This window comes from Vipera ursinii, assembly GCF_947247035.1.
Source record: "Vipera ursinii genome assembly, chromosome: Z".
Classification (NCBI taxonomy): Eukaryota; Metazoa; Chordata; class Lepidosauria; order Squamata; family Viperidae; genus Vipera; species Vipera ursinii.
This window is the reverse complement of record NC_139517.1, coordinates 3,001,264-3,024,195: the sequence shown is the minus strand read 5'-3', so window position 1 is coordinate 3,024,195 and position 22,932 is coordinate 3,001,264. Positions and strand designations below refer to the sequence as shown.

The following is a 22,932-nucleotide window of genomic DNA, read 5'->3' as shown; positions in this document are numbered from 1 at the left end:
AAGAACATCCTCACGTGAGTAAATTAGTCCTGTTGAAATGCATAAAATAATATTTTCTCAGGCTGATTTTTTTTTTTGCTTCCTTTTCTGTTTGCCCTTTGTCACAAAAAAAAGAGGAAACTCAAAAGGCTGTTGACTCATTTTAAAACTTGAGACTTTTAAAATGGTTTCCAGGAAGTGGAGGGGACACATCAGTTTTCCAGTTACGAAAAAAAATGTTGCAAGGTTTCTTGTGAACGCACGAACAATGCAGTTTATTTTCAAAATTCAGCGGCCATCAAACTATTAGATCAGGGTAGTTATTTATATTTTCAGCTGAGGATTTACAGAATAATAGATTTGGAAGGGACCTTGGAGGTCATCTAGTCCAACCCCCTGCTCAGGCAGAAGACCCTCTACCATTTCAGACAAATGGCTGTCCAGTCTCTTCTCTTTTTTAAATATATTTTATTGATTTTTTTTTAACAAAGCATAAATCACTCAATAATTGGAAAACAGTGTGTTGTCTGGGTTACATTTGTAGAACACTCTTTAACAATTAATTTCTATCATCTGTATTCCATATGTTAATTTTAGTTGATTTCCCCTTTCCCCAAAATATCTTTTTTTTTGCAAACATTGAGTTAATACAATTCTTATTGCTTTGATAAATAACAATTGAGTATATAGTTTTTCCAATATTCCTAAAGAATAATAATCATACTAGTATAATATTTCTTTTCTTATTAGTCATTTTGGTTGCCTTATCATAAATCCTGTTACAATACTTATTTTAGTTTATTTCTCCCACCAAATTCTTACTAGTGAAAATTTTCTTAACGATTAATTGCATTTACATTGACAGCCATTTACATGGCGGTCCAGTCTCTGCTTAAAACCCTCCGGTGATGGAGCACCCACAACTTCTGGTGGCAAGCTGTTCCACTGATTAATTGTTCCAACTGTCAAGAAATTTCTCCTTAATTCCAGGTTGCTTCTCTCCTTGATTAGTTTCCAGCTGTTGTTTCTTGTCTTCTGGTGCTTTGGAGAATAGCTTGACTCCCTCTTCTTTGGGGCAGCCCCTGAGATACTGGACCACTGATATCCTGTCCCCCCTCGTCCTTCTCTTCATTAAGCCAGACATTCCCAATTCCAGCAAATGTTCCTTATATGTTTTAGCCTCCAGTCCCCTGATCGTCTTTGTTGCTCTTCTCTGCACTCTTTCTGGAGTCTCTACATCTTTTTTACATCGTGGTGACCAAAACTGGATGCAGTATTCCAAGTGTGGCCTTACCAAAGCATTGTAAAGTGGTAGTAACACCTCACCTGATCTTGATTCTATCCCTCTGTTAATGCAGCCTAGCACTGTGTTGGCCTTTTTGGCAGCTGCAGCACACGGCTGGCTCCTATTTAAGGGATTTCCACCATGCTCTTGCAGTTACTACTATTCAGCCTGGTACCAGTGATTCTAAAATTGTGCATTTGGGGTTTTTTGAACTGGCTGCCTTAACCCATAACTTCTCCATGGTTTATCGAATGGGCTACCAAAAAGGATCTCCTCTGCGGGAAGGGAATTTTGCAAATTTTGCTCTGCTCTGTTAAAAACAGTTGGCGTTCACCCCTGCTGCAGTGAAGCTCATTCGGATCTTATTTTTCTCATCTGCAAAGTTTTGGCAGAAACAGAAGCCCGCTACATCCCCAAGGGATCCAGAAAGCATCCAGTAAATTTTAAAGCTAAAATTATGCTTTTCTGGTTCCTCCAGGTTTATTCAGGGGTATCTGGAGAAGGGATCCAGGGATCCAGGCTGTATTTCCATATCAATCATTCAACCCCGACCTTCGGTCCTTTCGCCGTGACCTGAAGACATGGATGTTTCAACAATCGGGCCTGGACTGACTATGGTTTTAAATTTTATGGGGTTAAATTACTATGTATTGAACACAACTACTGTTTAATTCTTTTTTAAATTTTGTATTTTCATGTTCTTTTTTAGTTTTTATTGTTGTGAGCCACCCTGAGTCCTTAGGGAGAAGGGCGGCATATAAATATAATAAACCAAATCAAAACAATCAAATCAAACTCTTAAAATAGTTGAAATGGGCTTGTCAAGTGGGCAGTTTCTGTCCAGTTCGTCTTCATCAATCAATGCCTGTTTCATTTTTAACAAGAGGAGAGGCTCCTGCACTGAGCTAGGGGCTAGACTAGATGACCTCTAGGTTTGTTTCCAACTCTGACTGCTTTTAATGATGGAAAACTGGGCTGGATTTGAAACATTTAACGAATTGATGTGACATGTTAAATCACACCTCAGCGTTCAGTTCGGGCACATCTGTAAAGATATACAGGTAAGTCCTCGCCTGACGGCCGCAAATTTCTATTGCAAAACAAAATGGCTGTTAAGTGAGTTTTGCCCCACTTTATGACCTTTCTTGCCACCGTTGTTAAGGGAATCACTGCAGTTGTTAAGATAATACTGTAGATATATGAATGAATGAATGAATGAATGAATGATAGATAGATAGATAGATAGATAGATAGATAGATAGATAGAGAGACAGATAAAGATAGATAGACAGAGATAGATAGATAGATAGATAGATAGATAGATAGATAGATAGATAGATAGATAGATAGATAGATAGATAGATAGATAGACAGAGGTAGATAGATAGATAGATAGATATAGAGCAACAGATATAGATAATAGATAACAGATAGATACATAATAGATATATGTATAATGGAAGATATAGATGAAATAGATGATTGATAATAAACATAAATTGTATAGAAGAGATAGAAGAGATAGACGATAGATGATGGATGGATGGATGGACGGATGGATAATCTCAGATCTACTGAATGCTTATAGGGAACAATTGTTTATAATGCACTTCTGAGATCAAGTTTTGTTTCTGGTCACTTGCTGTGGGAATAAACCCTTAATGAGCTATTCAGTAGAATTAAATTTATCTCAAACTTTGGTGTATGATTAATTGGGCTAGCACCGCCAGGCATGGAGCCCCAGCCTTTTTGGATCAATCACTGAAAATAACCTTGCTAACAAATCTAAAGCAAAGCTTGCCAAATTACTGGACTAAGATAACAAGATGACATCAGCCTGCAATTCATGGTTCAAAGCTCCATTTCCAGGCAGGGGGTGGCATGTGTGATTGGCATGGCGAGGTCAGACTATACTCCCAAGGGTTGCTAGGCAACCTATCCTCCCTAATCATTTTCCCTTTGATCCCTGCAAATTCACTGTAAGATAAAACTAATTAAACATGGCCGAAGCATTCCTAAGGGGTTGCATGGTGCAAGCCTGGGAAGAGTTGGCAAAAGTTAGCCTTTCAACTTAATTGTAGGAGTAAACTAAGAAAAACAAAGGCCACGTAATAAAACCTTTAGCAATTTCTCCCTGATAAATTAACAAAAAAAAGGAAATTGCAAAGGAAGACAGAAAGGCTGTTTCTTTTGTGATTTTGACAGCGCTATTTCCCTCAATCTGGGTCTTTCCGGGTGTGTTGGGACCACAACTCCCATCAAGCCCAATCATTCTGATACAGGACGATGGAATATGTAATACAGCCTGTTTAGAAAGGCCAGGATGTAAATGGCTGAGTTGGAATTTTTCTGTACTATTTGCTTTGATAAGGACCAAAGCAGGGGGTGGGGAATGGGTTTTTAACCCATTCTGTTTTTATTTTATTTATTTCCTTAATTTACGGTATGTAGCGTATTTAGAGGCCGCCCGTCTCACTTACAAAGCAACCGTTTTAACCCTCACCACAGCCTTGTAAGGTAGTCTCAGCCGACCAAGAAAGACAGTCCTGGATACCTATTGTGAATTATTCTATTCTCGTGATACCTTGTCAGTGTGTAAACAGACTGAGTATTGTGTCTTTATTTTTTCATGTTTTTATTCATTTTATCGCAATTTTTTTTGTGTGTGGGCTTCCCAGAGTCATTGAGAGTTTGATGGCAAGTTTATTGAAGTAATAGTAATACTAACAACAGACATGGGATATTAGCAGTCATATTAATTGGGCTAGAAACCAGGTGATGGTGAGTTCTAGTCCTTTAAGCACAAAAGCCGCCTGGGTGACTTTGGGCCAATCACCGGGAGACTGAGAGTTCTAGTCCCGTCTTTGCCCATGGGTGGCTTTGGGCCAACCACCAGGAGACTGAGAGTTCTAGTCCCCTCTTAGCCAGGAAAACTATCTGGATGACTTTGGGCCTATCGCCAGGAGATGGTGAGTTCTAGTTCCACTTTAGCCAAGGAAACTGGCTGGGTGACTTTGGGCCATTCCCTCTCTCTAGCCCAGTCCACCTCACAGGCGTGTTGCTGTGGGGAAGATAGGAAGAGGAAGTAGTATTAGCCATGTGGGCCACCCTGACTTGTTTATAAAAATAATAATGGTGGGATATAAATCAATTAATTAATCCTTGGGGTGAAGTACACTGTCTCCGGGGAAAATACGTAGAGCAAAATCACGGTGCGCTGTGATTGGATGGTTTTCCTCTCAAACTCTTTCATCTCATTGGTCAAGCTTAGCAAGCGGGTGGGTGAATGAGCCTTGGGGTAGGAACCTGGGCAAAAAAGACTGAATGGCATTTATGCCACCTGAGAACTGAAGAGCTAAGATTTGATTGGCTACAACTCCAGACAGCCTTCTTATTGGTCCACCCTCCCAAAAGAAGCCGGGATGACAGCAAGTGTTGGGCTCCATCCAATCAGGAGCGTGAAGCTACTCAATTGTGCACAGTGGGAGTTGGGGGGGCGGGGCAGAAGAGTGAATACTGTACAGAGATGTGATTGGTTGGAACTATGGAACTAATGTCTTGTCTCCAAGCTGGAAGAAACCTTCATCTTTTTCTTCATGCCGGGATTGGCTGAGCCATTAAAGGAGGGAGAGATTCTTATTGGCCAGAGCTTTGGAAAACAGCAGTGATTGGTCCAAAGTTGTTCTTTTAGAGGCAAAACCGACACCTGTTTCATTTGATGTCTAGGATACACTGAGGGAATTTAGAGACTTTAATTTACAAGAGTCATTTGGAATCCAAACCTTTTCCTCTCTTAATTCCAAATAATCCCTTAATTACTTCCTCCATATTTTTTTTAAAAATCACTCACCAACCAGGTCCCCCATTTTGGGGATGGCTTAACTCTTTCAGTGTATCGTTTTATTAATTTTTTTTCAACTTAATTCTCAATAATTGCAATAATTAACAAGATAGAGTTGGTCAAAAGCTCCAAGCAATTGGCTTTACTCCAGTTATAACAGCTTAATTTATTATCAGGCATTAATTAAGCCCCTTGTTAATTGTCTTTTTGGGGGAATCTGCCTTTTCCATTTTTGAACTTTTGATGACAAGGGGTTTTTTTAAAAAAATAAATTTTTAAAATTTGAATTTCTGGGTTCTGTTAATCTGTTATTTTTTCCAGCTCAATCATTTGTCCCTTATTAATTAGCTCTGTTCAGTTGGTGCTAATTAATTGTCTCAAGTTTCTGGTGGTTACTACAGTCCTGCCAATTCCTTTTACCAAAATCTTAATTCTTAATACTCTATCCTCATTTACTTCTCACAATTAATATAGTAAGATTTATTTTTAATGGTGTGATCAACTGGGCTTCAGTTCTGCTTTCTTATATAATAGTTAGTTCTAGGCCTAAAAGGGGTCTTCTGCTGATTAACTTGTTCATGTGACCCTTTTAATTTAAAAGCGTTGCTAAAAAAAAAATCTCCACAACTCCGCTCTCTACATCTTTTCCCTTTAAATCTCGATAAAAAGCCTAATTCGCAATGAAATAATTTAACTTTATGGGGAAGAAAAAGTGCCTGTCTTAAATTTGATGCTGTCTCAAATCAAACTAAAGCATTAAGATTACTTGATTTCTAAGATCAAACAAACTCCTGACTTCAAACAGACTTAAATATATCTGCCTCTTAATCAATTTGAATAATATATATTATATAATATATATTATATAATATATTATATATATAAAATAATAAAATAATACAATATATATAATATAGCTTTCTTTTCTGGAAAAGGGCCACTCTTTAGAAGAAAGCGCAAACATCCCTCCATATATATAATATTATACATATATATATATATATATATATATATATATATATATATATATATATATTTCTAAAAATCGAACAACCTTATTGCTTTTCTTCCTCTTATTCTTCAACGCTGATTCCAGCATGTTCTACTATCCCAGCGTACTGCAACGCCATGTCGGATGCTTTTCTACAATTTGGTAATTGCCTTTGTTGGAAATTCAGAGGTTGGGTGCAGTCGAATAGAGTTGCACATGGGTTCAAGGGGGGGTCTTAAAGCCCACCCCACAGACTGACATTGTCTTATGTCCCATAGGTTGGCAGCCACTGGTGCCGCAAAACTCCTAAAGCGGGAGTACCTGAAAGTCAACGTTCCCCAAACTTGGTGAGTGACGGGTGACCTTCCCTAAAAGAGGAACTCAGGCCCGCTGGGTGGGTGTTTTTTTAATTATTATTATAGATCATCCTAGACTTCCGGTCACAGTTGAGCCCAAAGTTTTTGCTACTAAATGAAACAATTGTTAAGTGAATTACAGAATAGAATAAAATAGAATAGAATAATATTAATAGAATAGAATAGAATAGAATAGAATAGAATAGAATAGAATAGAATAGAATAGAATAGAATAGAATAGAATAGAATAGAATAGAATAGAATAGAATAACGAAATAAGGAATAGAATAGAATAGAATAGAATATTAGAATAGAATAGAATAGAATAGAATAGAATAGAATAGAATAGAATAGAATAGAATAGAATAACGAAATAAGGAATAGAATAGAATAGAATAGAATAGAATAGAATAGAATAGAATAGAATAGAATAGAATAATATTAGAATAGAATAGAATAGAATAGAATAGAATAGAATAGAATAGAATAACGAAATAAGGAATAGAATAGAATAGAATAGAATAGAATAGAATAGAATAGAATAGAATAATATTAGAATAGAATAGAATAGAATAGAATAGAATAGAATAGAATAGAATAGAATAGAATAGAATAGAATTAGAAATAAGGAATAGAATAGAATAGAATAGAATAATATTAGAATAGAATAGAATAGAATAGAATAGAATAGAATAGAATAGAATAGAATAGAATAGAATAGAATAGAATAACAGAGTTGGAAGGGACCTTGGAGGTCTTCTAGTCCAGCCCCCTGCTCAAGCAGGAGGACCTATAACTTTTAGAGACCGAGTGCCCAAACTGCAACCCAAAACCCACTTATTTATTGCAAAGTGCCAGGGGCGCATCAGCATTATGGTGCCCTGGGGGGGGGCAGGGAGGCGCCTCTGAGTGAAACCAGGGGTGCAAAAATGGGCCACTGTGCTGCAAGGCGCTGATACAAGGCACTGCACCGCGCAAGAACAGGGCAGGGCTAGTGAGTATCATGCAGGCACTAGCCCCGCCCCATTTGCAGCACGTGCATGCTTGCGGCCCCATGCGCGCGCACACGCACGCACGTAAAATGCTTCCCCCTCCCTTCCAGTCCACCAGTCGACAATGGTTGGTGACCTCTGCTCTACCATCTCTACTCGAGCCATAGGTTTGCCACCACTGACCTATACCGTCTCACACAAGTGGCTGTTTAGCCCCGTCTTAAAAATCTCCAGTGATAGAGGACCCACAACCTCTGGTGGCAAGCTGTTCCACTGGTTGATTGTCCTCACTGTCAGGAAGTTTCTCCTTCATTCCAGGTTGCTTCTCTCTTTGATCAGTTTCCAACCGTTGTTTCTCGTCCTTCCCTCCGGCGCTTTGGTGAACAACCTGGTTACTGATGTATATAGATGTACCTAAATATTCTCTGTATTTCCTTTTCCTTACAGTGAGGAGATCATGGCGTACATCCTGGTCCGTGTCCCGTCGCCGGTTCCTGGCTCATCCCGGCCACGATTCTCGCTCTACCTCTCCGCTCAGTTGCAGTACGGTGTGATCTTGGTCTACAGTCGCCAGTGCCAATATCTTGTTGGTACGATTTCTATCCCAACCAGCTGTCTCTTTTGTTCTCTTCCTAGAAGAAATTTCTTCCTTCTTTCCGAAGTCCAAGAAGCAGCTGAATGTCGATGGAGATTCTCGGTCCTCCAGGGTCGTGTTTGTCCCAAGGGTGCTTTTGCAACTGGACTTTCTTGCTTTTCTTTGAAGACGTTTCGCTTCTCATCCCAGAAGCTTCCAAGAAGGGTGACCAGTCTGAGCTGAAGAAGCTTCCGGGATGAGAAGCGAAATGTCTTCAGAGGAAAAAACAAGAGTTGCCTCCTTGGAAAAGCACTTTTGGGACAAGAGGCAGCTGGTAGCATCTTTAAAATAAAAGTTTGATTAAAAGGCAGATGTTTTTGAGCGCCGCAGCATACTTATCAGATGCGTCCCACAAAAGTTGCTTGTCTTATAAGACGCCGCCAGATTCAGTAGGTGAATGCGTCTCAATTTCAGCAATTTTTAAGACGGGTGGACTTCAACTCCCAGAATTCCCCAGCCAGCCATGCTGGCTGGGGAATTCTGGGAGATGAAGTCCACCCTTCTTAAAAGTGGTCGAGGCTGAGAAACACTGCTGTGTAGGCTAAAATATAAAGTCTGTTGGTTTTTAGTGGTTGGGTGCAACACATCTGGAAGAAGTTAAATCAAGCAACGAATGAAAAGCATTTCTGCATTTTTATTTTCCTTCCAGAATCTTCTCCCAGGGGTTTTTCCAAAATTAATCACTGAGATGTTTTGGAAACATTTGGATTAAGAATGCGTCCACGTTTGGGTGATTCCCCTGGTTCTGAAATTTTTTTTCTCTCTCTTTACAGAGGAAATTCAACACAGCTTGGAGCTCCTTAGCCGTGCCCATCAACAAATAAGGATCGATCTGACCGACCTTGAACAGTGAGCGACTGAGATTTTCCCTGACTGATTTCAAAGGCCTGTGATTTGTGGTTTTTTTAAGGTTCCTCGGCAAGATAATTCTTTCTCTTGTGTTATGTGTGTTATGTACGTGTACCCTTTTGAAAGCAGGCAAGAGAATTTCATTTTTAATGTGTGCCAGTGTGCCCACAGTAAAAAATGACAATAAAGGGTATCTTATCTCATCTCATCTATTACCTATTACCTGTTATCTATTATCTATCTATTATCTATCCTATCTTACCTTACCTTGTCTATTGTCTATTATCTATTGTCTATTATCTATTATCATCCATCCTATCCTATCCTACTTTACCTGACATTACCTTGTCTATTGTCTATTATCTATATTGTCTATTCTCTATTCTCTATTCTCTATCCTATCCTATCCTATCCTATCCTATCCTATCCTATCCTATCCTATCTTACCTTACCTTACCTTTTCTATTATCTATTATCTATCCTATCTTACCTTGTCTATTGTCCATTGTCTATTATCTACATTGTCTATTGTCTATTATCTATCCTATCCTCTCTTACCTTGTCTATTATCTATTATCTATCATCAATCATCTATTATCTATCCTATCTTACGTTACCTTACATTACCTTGTCTATTGTCTGTTATCTATTATCCAGTGCTTTTTTTGTAAAAGAAAAAGGTGCCGGAACTCACACATGTCATACAACCTGCCTTGCCTACTCTACAAGGTTCCATCCAAAAAAGGTGCCGGAACTCCGTTCTGAGCATTCTATGACAAAAAAAGCCCTGCTATTATCTATCCCAGGGGTCGGCAACCTAAAAAAGAAAAAGAGCCACTGGGAACCGGTTCCATCACAAATTAAAAAAAGAGGGAGCCGCGTGCGTGTGTCCATGCACGCGCATGCGCAAAAAGGTTTTTTGCGCATGCGCGGACGCACGCGGCTGCCATTTTTTTAAAAATGAGATGGAACCGGTTCCCGGTTGCCCGATGACGACGGCCCGTCTGCAAAGCTGCCGCTTTCGGCAGCTTAGCAGACGGGCCGCGGCAGCTTCCTCAAAGAGCGGCGCCCCTGCCCATTCCGAGAGGTGCGCGCGCACCTCTCCGAACGACCGGAGGTGCGCGCGTACCTCCGCGCGAATGGGCAGCAGTGCCGCTCTTTCAGGAAGCCCGCCGCGGCCCGTCTGTGAAGCTGCCGAAAGCGGCAGCTTAGCAGACGGGCCGCGGCAGCTTCCGCAAAGAGCGGCGCCCCTGCCCATTCCGAGAGGTGCGCGCGCACCTCTCCGAACGACCGGAGGTGCGCGCGCACCTCCCCAAACCTTTGGGGAGGTGCGCGCGTACCTCCGCGCGAATGGGCAGCGGTGCCGCTCTTTCAGGAAGCTGCCGCTTTCCTATCCTATCCGATCTTATCCTATCCTATCCTATCTTACATTATCTATTATCTATTATCTATCATCTATCATCTATCATCTATCATCTATCATCTATCATCTATCATCTATCATCTATTATCTATCCCATCCCATCCCATCCCATCCTATCCTATCCTACCTTACTTTACTTTACCTTACCTTACCTTACCTTACCTTACCTTACCTTACCTTACCTTATCATTATCTTCTTCCCAACTCTAGGCCAGGTCTGCTGGTGCCGGATCAACTGGCTCTAATGGAAGCTCTGGAGGATGCCCCTGACCCCTTTTTCGGCATGATGGAACCGCTGCTGCCAAGTCCTTTCTCCATCCCACATGTAAGAAGTCTCCTTTTTGGAGGTGCCCCTGCTACTCTCTCCACCCTAACCTACCCACCACCACCAGCACATCCGGCTTCCGGGATCAGATCCGCAAGCTCTTCTAGTTTCTGTGCAGCGAGTTCCAATCCAGCGCTGGGCCTCTCCAGGAAAAGGGAAATGTTCCCATTGAGCTCCATTTGCATCACCCAGTTTCCTTGGCCACAGACTATTTATTTATTTACATGAGCCGCGGTGGTGCAGTGGTTAGAATGCCGTACCGCAGGCTACTTCTGCTGACTGCCAGCTGCTAGCAGTTCAATTCTCACCGGCTCAAGGTTGACTCGGCCTTCCATCCTTCCGAGGTCGGTAAAATGAGAAGCCAGGTTGTTGGGGGCAGGAAGCTGACTCTGTAAATCGCTTAGAGTGAGCTGTGAAGCACTGTGAAGCGGTATACGGCTCTAAGTGTGACTGCTATTTATTTCACCGATTGATTAGATTTCTATGGTGCCATTCTTGTCTCGAGAGACGACTCTGGGTAGCTGTCAATGTCACCGCGTGGATGAAGGGCCTGGTTCATTGTCATTCTTTTTCTGGTCTTCCTATCCATTGCTTTTAGTTCTGCTTGAGTCCAGTCCGCTATTCCAGCTGTGTATCGAATGACTGGAATTGCCCAGGTGTGGATTGCCTTCACGGTATTTCCTCCCTTGAGTTTGGACTTTAAGATCTTCTTCGCTCTCTTCACCTCTGATTTTTTTCCTGACTTCAGTGTGCTTGATGTTAGCTTGAAGGATACCCAAGTATTTGTAGTTGAAGGGATTTTATTGTGGTTATGATTTTACTATAAATTTGACATTATAACCATTAAGGGTAAAGGTTCCCCCGCACATGCGTTCTAGTCATTTCCGACTCTAGGGGCCGGTGCTCATCTCCGTTTCAAAGCCGTAGAGCCAGCGGTTGTCCGAGGACGTCTCCGTGGTCATGTGGCCGGCATGACTAGACGCCAAAGGCGCACGGAACGCCGTTACCTTCCCACCGGAGTGGTCCCTATTTTTCTACTTGCATTTTTACGTGCTTTCGAACTGCTAGGTTGGCAGAAGCTGGGACACGTAACAGGTGCTCACTCTGTTACGCGGCACTCGGGATTCGTCCCGCCAAACTGCCGACCTTCTGATCGACAAGCTCAGCGTCCTAACCCACTGAGCCACACCGCGTCCCTTATAGTAATCATTAACAACCATTTTATATTGATATTTGTATTGTTATTATGTAATCATTATTTTGTAGTCAGATGCTTTATGTATTTTGGAAAAGTAAAAGCCTCATGTTAAAGGGGAGGGGGGGAAAGGAGTTGTGGTGGAGCCTGGGTTGTTGTTGTGTATGAGTCATCATCTAGGGATTATTTTTCTGTACCTTTTGGTTCCTAGTGCCAAGACCAGATCTCTTTTGTTCTGGAAAGGTATAAAATAAATAAATAAATAAATAAATAAAAATAAAAAATAAAAAAAGAAAAAACAATAACAATAACAATAACAATAATAATAAGTTGGAAGGGACCTTGGAGGTCATCTAGTCCAACCCCCTGCTCAGGCAGGAAACCCTGTACCATTTCAGGCAAATGGCTGGCCAGTCTCTTCTTAAAAACTTCCAGTGTTGGAGCATTCACCACCTCTGGAGGCAGGTTGTTCCACTGGTTAATTGTTCTAACTGTCAGGAAGTTTCTCCTTAGTTCTAGGTTGCTTCTCTCCTTGACTAGTTTCCATCCATTGCTGTCTTCCAAGGTGGAAGACATCTTTCCTGGTTGTTGCCATCATCTCTCTACCAGCCACGAAGAGAGACGTGGCCACCCAACTCTGTGTTGATCAAAAATAAAAGTTGTTTGCTTGCCGAAACCTCGGCTCAGGAGGGGTTTTTTTTGGCTCTTTTAAATTCCTGAGTAATGCTGGGGCAATTTTTAGGCTAAGTGTAAAACCTTACATAGTAATCTTCCTCATCCAGACTCTTCATGTTATTTCCGTGGGGCATCTTGGTTCCTTCAGCTTTCACTATTGTTCCTTTTTTTTTTTGAGAGAGTAAGTGTGGCAACATTTGTCCAAGCCAAACTCCATTGCAATATCTTGGCTATATATACTGCAGTGTATGCCTCCCAGCATACACAAAGGACAGCACAGCAGGAGGCTGATGGTGCAGATCAGCAGAGGGGTTGGACAGCTCCGGGCGATGACTGCTCACTCAGGATAAGCCTAATGAGTTAAGCTGTTGACAACCCCAGGCATGGTCAGCCTGGTGGGGAGCCAGGATTTATTTATTTATTTATTTTAATTCCATTTATATCCCGCCCTTCTCCGAAGACTCAGGGCGGCTTACAAGCTTAGCAGTAGCCTTCATTCTATGTATATGCCTGCTTGTTAGGGCTTTCACACACACCCCAAGCGGCATTATTACAAAGTCAGCTTAATTGCCCCCAACAATCTGGGTCCTCATTTTACCTACCTCGGAAGGATGGAAGGCTGAGTCAACCTTGAGCCTGGTGGGATGCGAACCTGCACTAATTGCAGGCAGCTGGTGTTACTTAAGGAGGCATTAGCCCACTGCTCCGCCAACAATACATCCTTGTTGTATTTCTTTGGGCTATCCCATATTATTATTATTATTATTATTATTATTATTATTATTATTATTATTATTATTATTATTATTATTATTATTATTATTATTATTTTCTTCCACAATTGAGCCCAACATTTCTGTTGCTAAGTGAGACATTTGTTAACTGGCTTTTGCCCCATGTTACAACCTTTCTTGCCACAGCTGTTAAGTCACTCACTCCAGTTGTTATGTTATGTTAGTTAAGCGAATCTGGCTTCCCCCATTGACTTTGCTTGTTGGAAGGTCGCAAGAGGGGATCACGTGACCCCGGGACGCTGCAAGCATCATAAATGCAAACCAATTGCCAGGCGCCTGAATTTTGAGTATGTGACATTACTGTAACGGTTGTGGGTGTGCAAAACCGTCACAAACAGTCATTTTTCAGTGCCGTTGTAACTTTGAACGGTCGCGAAATGAACTGTTGTAAGTAGAGGGTTACCTGTACAGGGCTGTAAAAAGGAAGTTTTAATACAGAAAATATGGACTTGTAGATGTTTTATTTTCTCGCATCACTTGCAATGGCGGGGTTTCCTTGTGGTGTCCCATCCACACTAACCACGCCTGACCCTGTTAAGGTCATCCAGCTGGTCCAGAACTGCCAAAATCTCCCACTTGAGACGCAAGAATCCAATTCTTGGCCCAATCTCAGACTGATCCGTCTTCCTCTTTGCCAAGGTCCGAGACATCTTGGAGGCCCCAACTCCTGACAGAAGCCCTCTGGAACGGTCCCCTCCTTCTGTCCCACCTCGAAGGGCAGGTGAGGCCGAAAATTCAGGTCTGCAGTTTGGGGTGGGGTGGGGGGGGGTGGGGGTGATGGTTGAAAGTCTCTCTCATCCTCAGGCCTGCCTCCCCCACCCGTGAAACAGTTTGGCCTTTCAGGAAGACTTGCAAACCCACAAGTGGAAAACCCCGACAACCACTTTGAGCGGTGGGAGGATGTGGTGACTCGCACCCTGTTCTTTGCAGAGGTTTCACACTCCTCTGCTCGGCTTCGGCTTCAAACGGGAAACGGCCCAGAAGTTACGAAGCCACTTGTGAAAAACCTGCTTTTTTTTTTTTTTTGGACCGCAGCTTTCAAAGCATTGTAGCATTGAAGTCTCTGTGGAGATCCACGGTTGTCCCAAAGGTGCTTTTTTTTTTTTTTCCCAAAAGGCCCCTGGACTTCCTTTATTTTTTTTTCCTTTCTTTCTCGAAGACGTTTCGCTTCTCCTTCCAGAAGCTTCTTCGGTTCTGATAGATTGCCTTTAAGAGATATTAAAGAGAAAGAAGACTCAGTTTACCTCAGCACACGGGATAATTTCTAGCGAGGGTTAGGAAAACGAAAGAGGGAGAAAGGAGGACGATATTATTATTATTTATTTATTAATTCGGTTTATATACCGCCCTACTCCCGAAGGACTCAGGGCGGTTTACAAGGCAAAATTTAAAAACAATACGCTATAAAATTAAAATAAAATTAAGTCTAGCCCCCAAAAATTAAAATCACAATTTAAAAACTTTAAAACCCCTCAGTCCAGATATGTCATTTCCGATACGTACGAGTGAGAAGAACGTTATACATTGATTAATTAACACTGTCTACGATAGCCAATCGTACTTAACTACTGCTATCTGTCGCTATATCAATTATCGTTACCTAAACATATGTACCCAGACCAGTGCTTTTTTTGTAAAAGAAAAAGGTGCCGGAACTCACACATGTCATACAACCCGCCTTGCCTACCCTACAAGGTTCCATCCAAAAAAGGTGCCGGAACTCCGTTCTGAGCGTTCTGTGAGAAAAAAAGCCCTGACCCAGACAATATTTTGTTTGCTAAATACTGAAAATGTTACCGGGGGAAAATAACCCCAAGGTTGACCCCACAACCCAGTCCTAGTCCCAACCCCGATCCCTAACCCAGCCTAAACCCCAACCCCGACCCTGACCCTATCTTATTCCTAACCCTATTAAAATCCAATAAAATTTTTAAAAAAGAAAAGAAGTTTCTTCAATTCTGACTGAATGGTGGAGGATGGAAGGATTTATATTCTTTTGCAGTCATCTGGTCGTTAGGACTCTCTCTGAGAATCGTTGAAGCCACCTGGAGGTTTATCTGCGTGCCCTCTGGGTCATCTGAATCAGGGTGCGAATGGGTGTGGAACTTTTTTGGGAAACTGCTGAAAGGGGTCGCGTTGTGAACAGGAGCAGAGGTGGCGTCGTATCCCTCCCCCTCTGTTGCAAACCCCTCTCTCCACACAGGTGTTTGTGTGTGTGTGTCTGTTACCACACCACCTCTCTCCTCTTTACCACACGGTCCTTTTCAGCAGTTCCAAGAAGGCTCCACACGCACTTGCCCTCTGATTCAGATGACCCTGAAGGCGCGGATAAACCTCCGAGTGACCTCAAGGATTCTCAGAGGGAGTACTAACGACCAGGTGACTGCAAAGAAGAATATAAATCCTTTCCTCCTCCGCCATTCGGTCCGAACGGAAGCAGCTTCTTGGACTAGCTGTATTCTTTTGCAGTCATCTGGCCGTTAGGACTCTCTCTGAGAATCGTTGAGGCCACCTGGAGGTTTATCTTTGTGCCCTCTGGGTCATCTGAATCAGGGCGCAAATGGGTGTGGAACTTTTTTTGGAGACTGCTGAAAGGGCCGCGTTGTGAACAAGGAGAGAGGTGGTGTCCTATTCCTCCCCCTCTGTTGAGAGAGGACTGTTCGGTCTTAACGTAGATGGCCGCTTTCGAACCCCTCTTTCGAACCCCTCTCTCAACGGGGCTGGTGGTGTCATAACAACGCCTCTCTCTCCTCTTTACAACGCGGTGCTTTCAGCAGTTCCAAGAAGGCGCCACGCTCATTTGCCCTCTTGATTTGGGTGATCCTGAGGGCAGAGATAAACCTCCAGTGGCTTCCAGAGTTCTCAGGGAGAGTACTAACAACCAGGTGACCGCAAAGGAATATAAATCCTTCCATCCTCCACCATTCGGTCAGAACCGAAGAAGCTTCTTGGACTGGCTGTATTCCTTGAAGTCATCTGGTCCTTAATACTCCCTCGGGGAGTCGTTGAGGCCACCTGGAGGTTTATCTGTGTGCCCTCTGGGTCATCTGAATCAGGGCGCAAATGGGTGTGGAGCCTTTCTGGAACTGCTGAAGGACAACCCATGTGCACTATCTGTGACTCCCGAGGGCACAGATGAACCTCCGAGTGGCCTCAACGATTATTCCCAGAGGGAGTGCTAACGGCCAGCCGACCGCAAAGGAATATAAATCCTTCCATCCTCCATCCTGCAGCCAGAACTGAAGAATCTTCTTGGATGAGAAGCGAAACCTCTTCAAGGAAGAAAAACTGGAAAATCCAGTCGCCTTTTGGAAAAACAAAAAACAAAACACTTCGCGATAGGAAGACGTGACCTTTTGCGGGAAATTAAGGCGTGTGTGTGTGTGGGGGGGAAGTACGGTGACCCGACCCTCTTTGTTTCGGAGGATCACGAAAACAGGCTGCCACCTTCTCCTTTTTTTTCTTTTTTTCTTCTCTGCAGCTTCTGGCTGAGAGGTTTCAGGCTTGCCGACAGCTAGCCCAGTTTTAACAAGTGTTTTCATGCTGTTTGCACAATGCCGCCCCTCCCTTCCGTTTGATCATTGCTTGCTTGAATGCCATTGTCTCCGACAGCTGTGAAACAGCCGTTGTACGGAAATAACCTTGCAGAATTCCTTTGGTAACCCTGCGATCTTTTGCAGCAAAACTAATGGTAATAATACTGTAATTAAAAAAAAAACAGAATCTTTTACTTCGTGAAAGATGAGCAAACCACATTACCGGGCCGTGAATTTTTTTTTTTTTAAAAACTCTCTGAATTTCCTGGCTTTGCAAGGCCAGCTATTTATTTTCCCAGCACAGGTCGTCCTCAACTGACGCCCAAAATGTCCTTTGCTAAGCGAAAATTGGCGAAGTGGGTTCTGCTCCATTTTATGACATTTCCTGCCACCGTTGGGTTATGTGAATCGCTGCAGTGCTTAATTGAGCAAGCAGTTTGTTCAGTCATCCTGTCTTCTCCTATTGACCTTGCTTGTCGCAATGGTCATAAGTGTGAAAAAAACGGTCATAAGTCCCATTGTGACTTCGGATGGTCACCAAATGAATTGTAAGTCGAGGATTACCTGTGTCTTTTACCGTTTTAGTTCGTTTCCACAGCTCTGAGCCAGAAGAGAGAGTGCAAATTTGCAAAATCAACCACTAACTTTCAAATCTTGTCATGCCGAAGGAAAACCAGGGATCACCGTCCCTCCTGAAGCGATCACACTGAAGGAATCGGAGCCCATCACACTGCTGAAAATTGAAGTAAGCCTTCCTGCTGGGAAGTGGGGAAGAGGGAACAGAACAGAACAGAATAGAATATAGAATATAGAATAGAATAAGAAATAATAGAATAGAATAAGAAATAATAGAATAGAACAGAACAGAATAGAATAGAAATAAGGAATAGAATAGAATAGAATAGAATAGAATAGAATAGAATAGAATAGAATAGAATAGAATAGAATAGAATAGAATAGAATAGAATAGAATAGAATAGAAATTGGAACGGAATGGAATAGAATAGAATAGAATAAGAAAGAACAGAACAGAACAGAATAGAATAGAATGGAACAGAACAGAATAGAATAGAATAGAAATAAGGAATAGAATAGAATAGAATAGAATAGAATAGAATAGAATAGAATAGAATAGAATAGAATAGAATAGAATAGAATAGAATAGAATAGAATAGAATAGAATAGAATAGAATAGAACAGAATAGAATAGAATAGAATAAGAAAGAATAGAATAGAATAGAATAGAATAATAAATAATTAGAATAGAATAGAATAATAAATAATTAGAATAGAATAGAATAGAATAGAATAGAATAGAATAGAATAGAATAGAATAGAATAGAATAGAATAGAATAGAATATAGAATAGAATGGAACAGAATAGAATAGAAATAAGGAACAGAACAGAACAGAACAGAACAACAGAGTTGTGATTTGTAATGTCAGAGCGGGAGAGGTTCATAGCGCTTTCTCCTCCCGCCTTAGGATGAGCAAGACCTGCCTGAAATCACAGCTGGAGAGATCGACCTGTTGGTGGAGCAGGAGGGATTCCTGGTGCCCGGTGAGACTTCTAGGCTGTTTCCTGGTCCTGAAACTCAGGAGCATTTTAGATGAATCAGAGGGACCGAGGGTCTTCTCCCCAGTGGCCTCAGGTGCTTTCTGGAATCCCAGACCGTGTTTGAAATCCAAGGAGGGTCTCTGGCTGGTCTTTAAAATCTTTCCAAAGAGATGGTGGTACTTGAGCAATAGGAGAGCAGGGCAGATAAGCTGGTGAGTCTGGAGTTCTATCTCAGCAGATGATCTTTGAATGTCTTGACCCTCCAGATGTGCAGGTCCCTCCATTCTTTAGCTACCAAGGTCCTGGCTTTGGATGAGAAGCCAGAACAACTGAAGATTCCCCTGGCTGGGAAAGGTTACTCGGCCCATCTCCATACTCAGTACAGAGAAAGAGGGCGAGACGGGCAGCATGCAATAGATAGATAGATAGATAGATAGATAGATAGATAGATAGAGATAGATAGATAGACATAGACTTTAGATAGATGATAGACAGACAGACAGACAGATAGTTAGACATAGACATAGACTTTAGATAGATGATAGATAGATAGATAGATAGATAGATAGATAGATAGATAGATAGATAGAGTGTGTGTGTGTGAGAGAGAGAATAGAATAGATATATGACAGATAATAGAAGCGACAAATAGACCATGCACAATAGATATATGATAGATAATAGTAGATGAAATAGATAATAGATAATAGACATAAATCAGATAGATGAGAGAGAAGAGATAGATAGATAGATAGATAGATAGATAGATAGATAGATAGATAGATAGATAGATAGATAGATATAAAGAGACAAAGAAAGAGAGAGAGATGGATGGATAGACAGACAGACAGACAGATATAGACAGCATAGGACAGGAATAGAATAGAATAGAATAGAATAGAATAGAATAGAATAGAATAGAATAGAATAGAATAGAATAGAATAGAATAGAATAGAATAAAAATAAAGAATAGAATAGAATAGAATAGAATAGAATAGAATAGAATAGAATAGAATAGAATAGAATAGAATAGAAATAAAGAATAGAATAGAATAGAATAAAATAGAATAGAATAGAATAGAATAGAATAAGGTAAAAGGTAAGGTAAAGGTTCCCCTGCACATGTGTGCTAGTCGTTTCCAACTCTAGGGGCCGGTGCTCATCTCCGTTTCAAAGCCGAAGAGCCAGCGCTTGTCCGAGGACGTCTCCGTGGTCATGTGGCCGGCATGACTGGATGCCAAAGGCGCACAGAACGCTGTTACCTTCCCACCGTAGCGGTCCCTATTTTTCTACTTGCATTTTTACGTCCTTCCGAAGTGCTAGGTTGGCAGAAGCTGGGACGAGTAACAGGCGCTCACTGTTACGTGGCACTTGGGATTCGACCCGCCAAACTGCCAACCTTCTGATCGACAAGCTCAGCGTCCTAACCCACTGAGCCACACCGCGTCCCTTAGAATAGAATAGAAAACAGAAAAAATAACAGAACAGAATAGAACAGAAAAAGTGTTCCTTTGCCACAAAAGTCTTCATTGCAAAGTGGTTACAAGAGGGGTCCTCTCCCCCCCTCCCCGTATCCCTTTCCAGAATTTCTTCCAACTTCCCAACTGCTTTCCTCTCTCATTTTGCAGCTCCACTGCTTCCATTCCTGGCTTCATTCATTACAGTTTCGCCTTCTCTCTCTTTTCCCCCCCAGAATCCGTGGAGGAAGCCAGAGTGCTAGAGCCACCGGTGTCCTTGGGGCTGTCGCCTCCCACAGGGTAAAGAATGGGGGGCTTGGGCACGTCTCCTGATGCTCCCAGTTGGGCTGTGGGGGGGGGTAGGACCAAAGGGGAGGGGGTAGAGTGGTGGAGAATAGGCAGAGAGAAAGATTTGAAATGGGAAAGAATTGAGCCAGGCGGCTTCTAAGGAGATTCTCCCGTGAGCTGCACGATGACCTCCTACTTTTGCTGCTGGTCAAACAATGGCCCTGGGCTTCTTGGATTTCGAAAACTTCTCCAGGAAAGTAAGGAATAAGTAGCAGAGAGTATTTGTAGCTCGGAGTTAAAATGAGGGGTCCTTGGTGCTCTCTCAACTTGGCTGTTTTCTTGCAGACGTTTCATGACCCAACTAGGTAACGTCATCAGTGCTAGAAGGGAGTGTGGGAGGAGGAGGAGGAGGAGGAGGAGGAGGAGGAGGAGGAGGAGGAGGAGGAGGAGGAGGAGGAAGGATTACGATTGTGGGGTCCTTGGTGCTCTCTGTGCTTGGTTGCTTTCTTGCAGATGTTTTATGACCCAACTAGGTAACATCATCAGTGCTAGAAGGGAGGGGGGTTTACTCTCCCTTCCAGCACGGATGACATTACCCAGTTGGGTCATGAAATGTCTGCAAGGAAGGAACCCAGCTCAGAGAGCACCAAGGGCCCCACAGCCCTCCTCCTCCTCCTCCTCCTCCTCCTCCTCCTCTCTGCTTATCTCCCTCCATTCTTGTACTGGGGATATTCTCTAGTTGGGTCATGCAACGTCTGCAAGAAAAAACCAAGCTCAGAGAGCACCAAGGACACCATAATCCTCATCCTCCTCCTCCTCCTCCTCCTCCTCCTCCTCCTCCTCCTCCTCCTCCTCCTCCCTTCTAGCACCGATGATGTTCCCTAGTTGGGCCATGGAACCCAGCTCAGGGAGAGCCGAGGACCTCATAATTCTCCTCCTCCTCCTCCTCCTCCTGACGATATTAATTAGTTTATCTCCTGTTCTGCAGATAAAACAAACAGAAATAAAATCTGCCTTTTCCCCCCCTCCCCCTCCCCTCCACACGTCTCCGTTTTCCTCCCCCTTACCTTTCTCTCCCATTACTTGCTTTTGCATTTTGGCGTTTGATTTTATAATCTAATCAAATTGATTCCTTTTTTTAATTATTGTTACTTTTATGTTTTTTGGGCTGGCGGGGGGACCAGAACTGTGGAGGAGACCGTAACCACGAAAGATACGGGGCTGCTCCTGAGGGAAGAGGGGCAGCCTTCGGTCAGCGTTCCTCTGCAGCCTTTGGGTGAGTGGGGGTCTGGGGGCAAAGAGCACGATCCGGGGAGCCCCCCCCCCTTCCTCACTTTCACTTGACTCAAAGAAGGCCTATTTCGGTGAAAAACAAAACGAAACGAAGGCGGCCCTCAGCTTACGACCACAATCTCCATTGCCAAGCGAGGCGGGCCGTTAAGCGAGAGATGCCCAATTTGACGAACTTTTTTTAGAATCAGAGTCAGAATCAGAAGAGAGAGCTGGAAGGGACCTTGGAGGTCTTCTAGTCTGACCCCCCCCCGCTCAAGCAAGGAGACCCTATTCCTGCTTCAGACAAGGGACTGTCTTCTTAAAAACCTCCAGTGATGCAGCACCCGCAACGTTTGAAGGCAAGCTGTTGCTGTGAGTTGTTAAGTGAATCACTGCTGTTATGAGGTGAAATTGGCCGGTCGTTAAGCGAATCCAGCTGCCCCCCCACTGACTTTGCTTGTTGGAAGCTGGTACGGGACGGTCACAGATGGGGATCACATGAGCCGGGGATAGGGCAGCCATTGTGATTACATGTCGGTTACCAAGCATTTGAATTTGGACATCATCATCATCATCATCATCAAGTTGGAAGAGACCTTGGCGGTCATCTAGTCCAACCCCCTGCTCAGGCAGGAAACACTAGCTGGATTCCAGTATCTCAGGGGCTGCCCCAAAGAAGAGGGAGTCAAGCTATTCTCCAAAGCACCTGAAAGCAGGACAAGAAGCAACGGATGGAAACTAATCAAGGAGAGAAGCAACCTAGAACTAAGGAGAAATTTCCTGACAGTGAGAACAATTAACCAGTGGAACAGCTGGCCACCAGAAGTTGTGGGTGCTCCAACACTGGAAGTTTTTAAGAGGAGACTGGACATTCACCTGTCTGAAATAGTATAGGGTCTCCTGCTTGAGCGAGGGGCTGGACTAGAAGACCTCTAAGCTCCCTTACAGCTCTATTCTGATTATTGATTGATTGATTGAAATGGTCTAGGGCAGGGGTCAGCAACCTGAAATAGTGAAAGAGCCACTCAGAACCGGTTCCCTCACAAAAGGAAAAACTGGGAGCCGCAAAAAATGTGTGCCCATGCGCATACATGCACGCATGCGCGGTTTGAGGGGTGGAGCCAAGGCGAGATATGCACCTACCCTGCATATTTGAATTGATTGGTTGAACTTTTTTAGTCCCATTTTTTTTTTACACTGCACATGGCAGAGGACTGGGAGCCGCGGCTGAAAGAGCCGCATGTGGCTCCGGAGCCGCGGGTTGCAGACCTGTGGCCTAGGGTCTCCTGCTTGAGTGGGGGGCCGGACTAGAAGACCTCTAAGCTCCCTTACAGCTCTATTCTGATGATTGATTGATTGATTGATTGATTGATTGAAATGGTCTAGGGTCTCCTGCTTGAGTGGGGGCTGGACTAGAAGACCTCCAAGGTCCCTCCCAGCTCCATTCTGATCAATTGATTGTCAGTCGAGGACTACCTATA

General features: G+C 43.0%; 1 protein-coding gene across 1 annotated transcript; it reads left to right on the top strand.

Moving 5' to 3' along the window:
- Positions 1–6,202: 6,202 nt before the first annotated feature.
- Positions 6,203–21,523, top strand: REC8 (REC8 meiotic recombination protein; the record flags this gene model as incomplete). The annotated part of the gene is made up of 10 exons (XM_083378753.1): positions 6,203–6,258; positions 6,375–6,443; positions 7,892–8,034; positions 8,852–8,927; positions 10,561–10,675; positions 13,979–14,060; positions 17,544–17,620; positions 18,361–18,436; positions 20,128–20,191; positions 21,364–21,523. The coding sequence occupies 10 exons, from the start codon at positions 6,203–6,205 to the stop codon at positions 21,521–21,523; spliced, it is 918 nt and encodes a 305-aa protein (XP_083234879.1).
- Between the last annotated feature and the right edge of the window lie 1,409 nt (positions 21,524–22,932).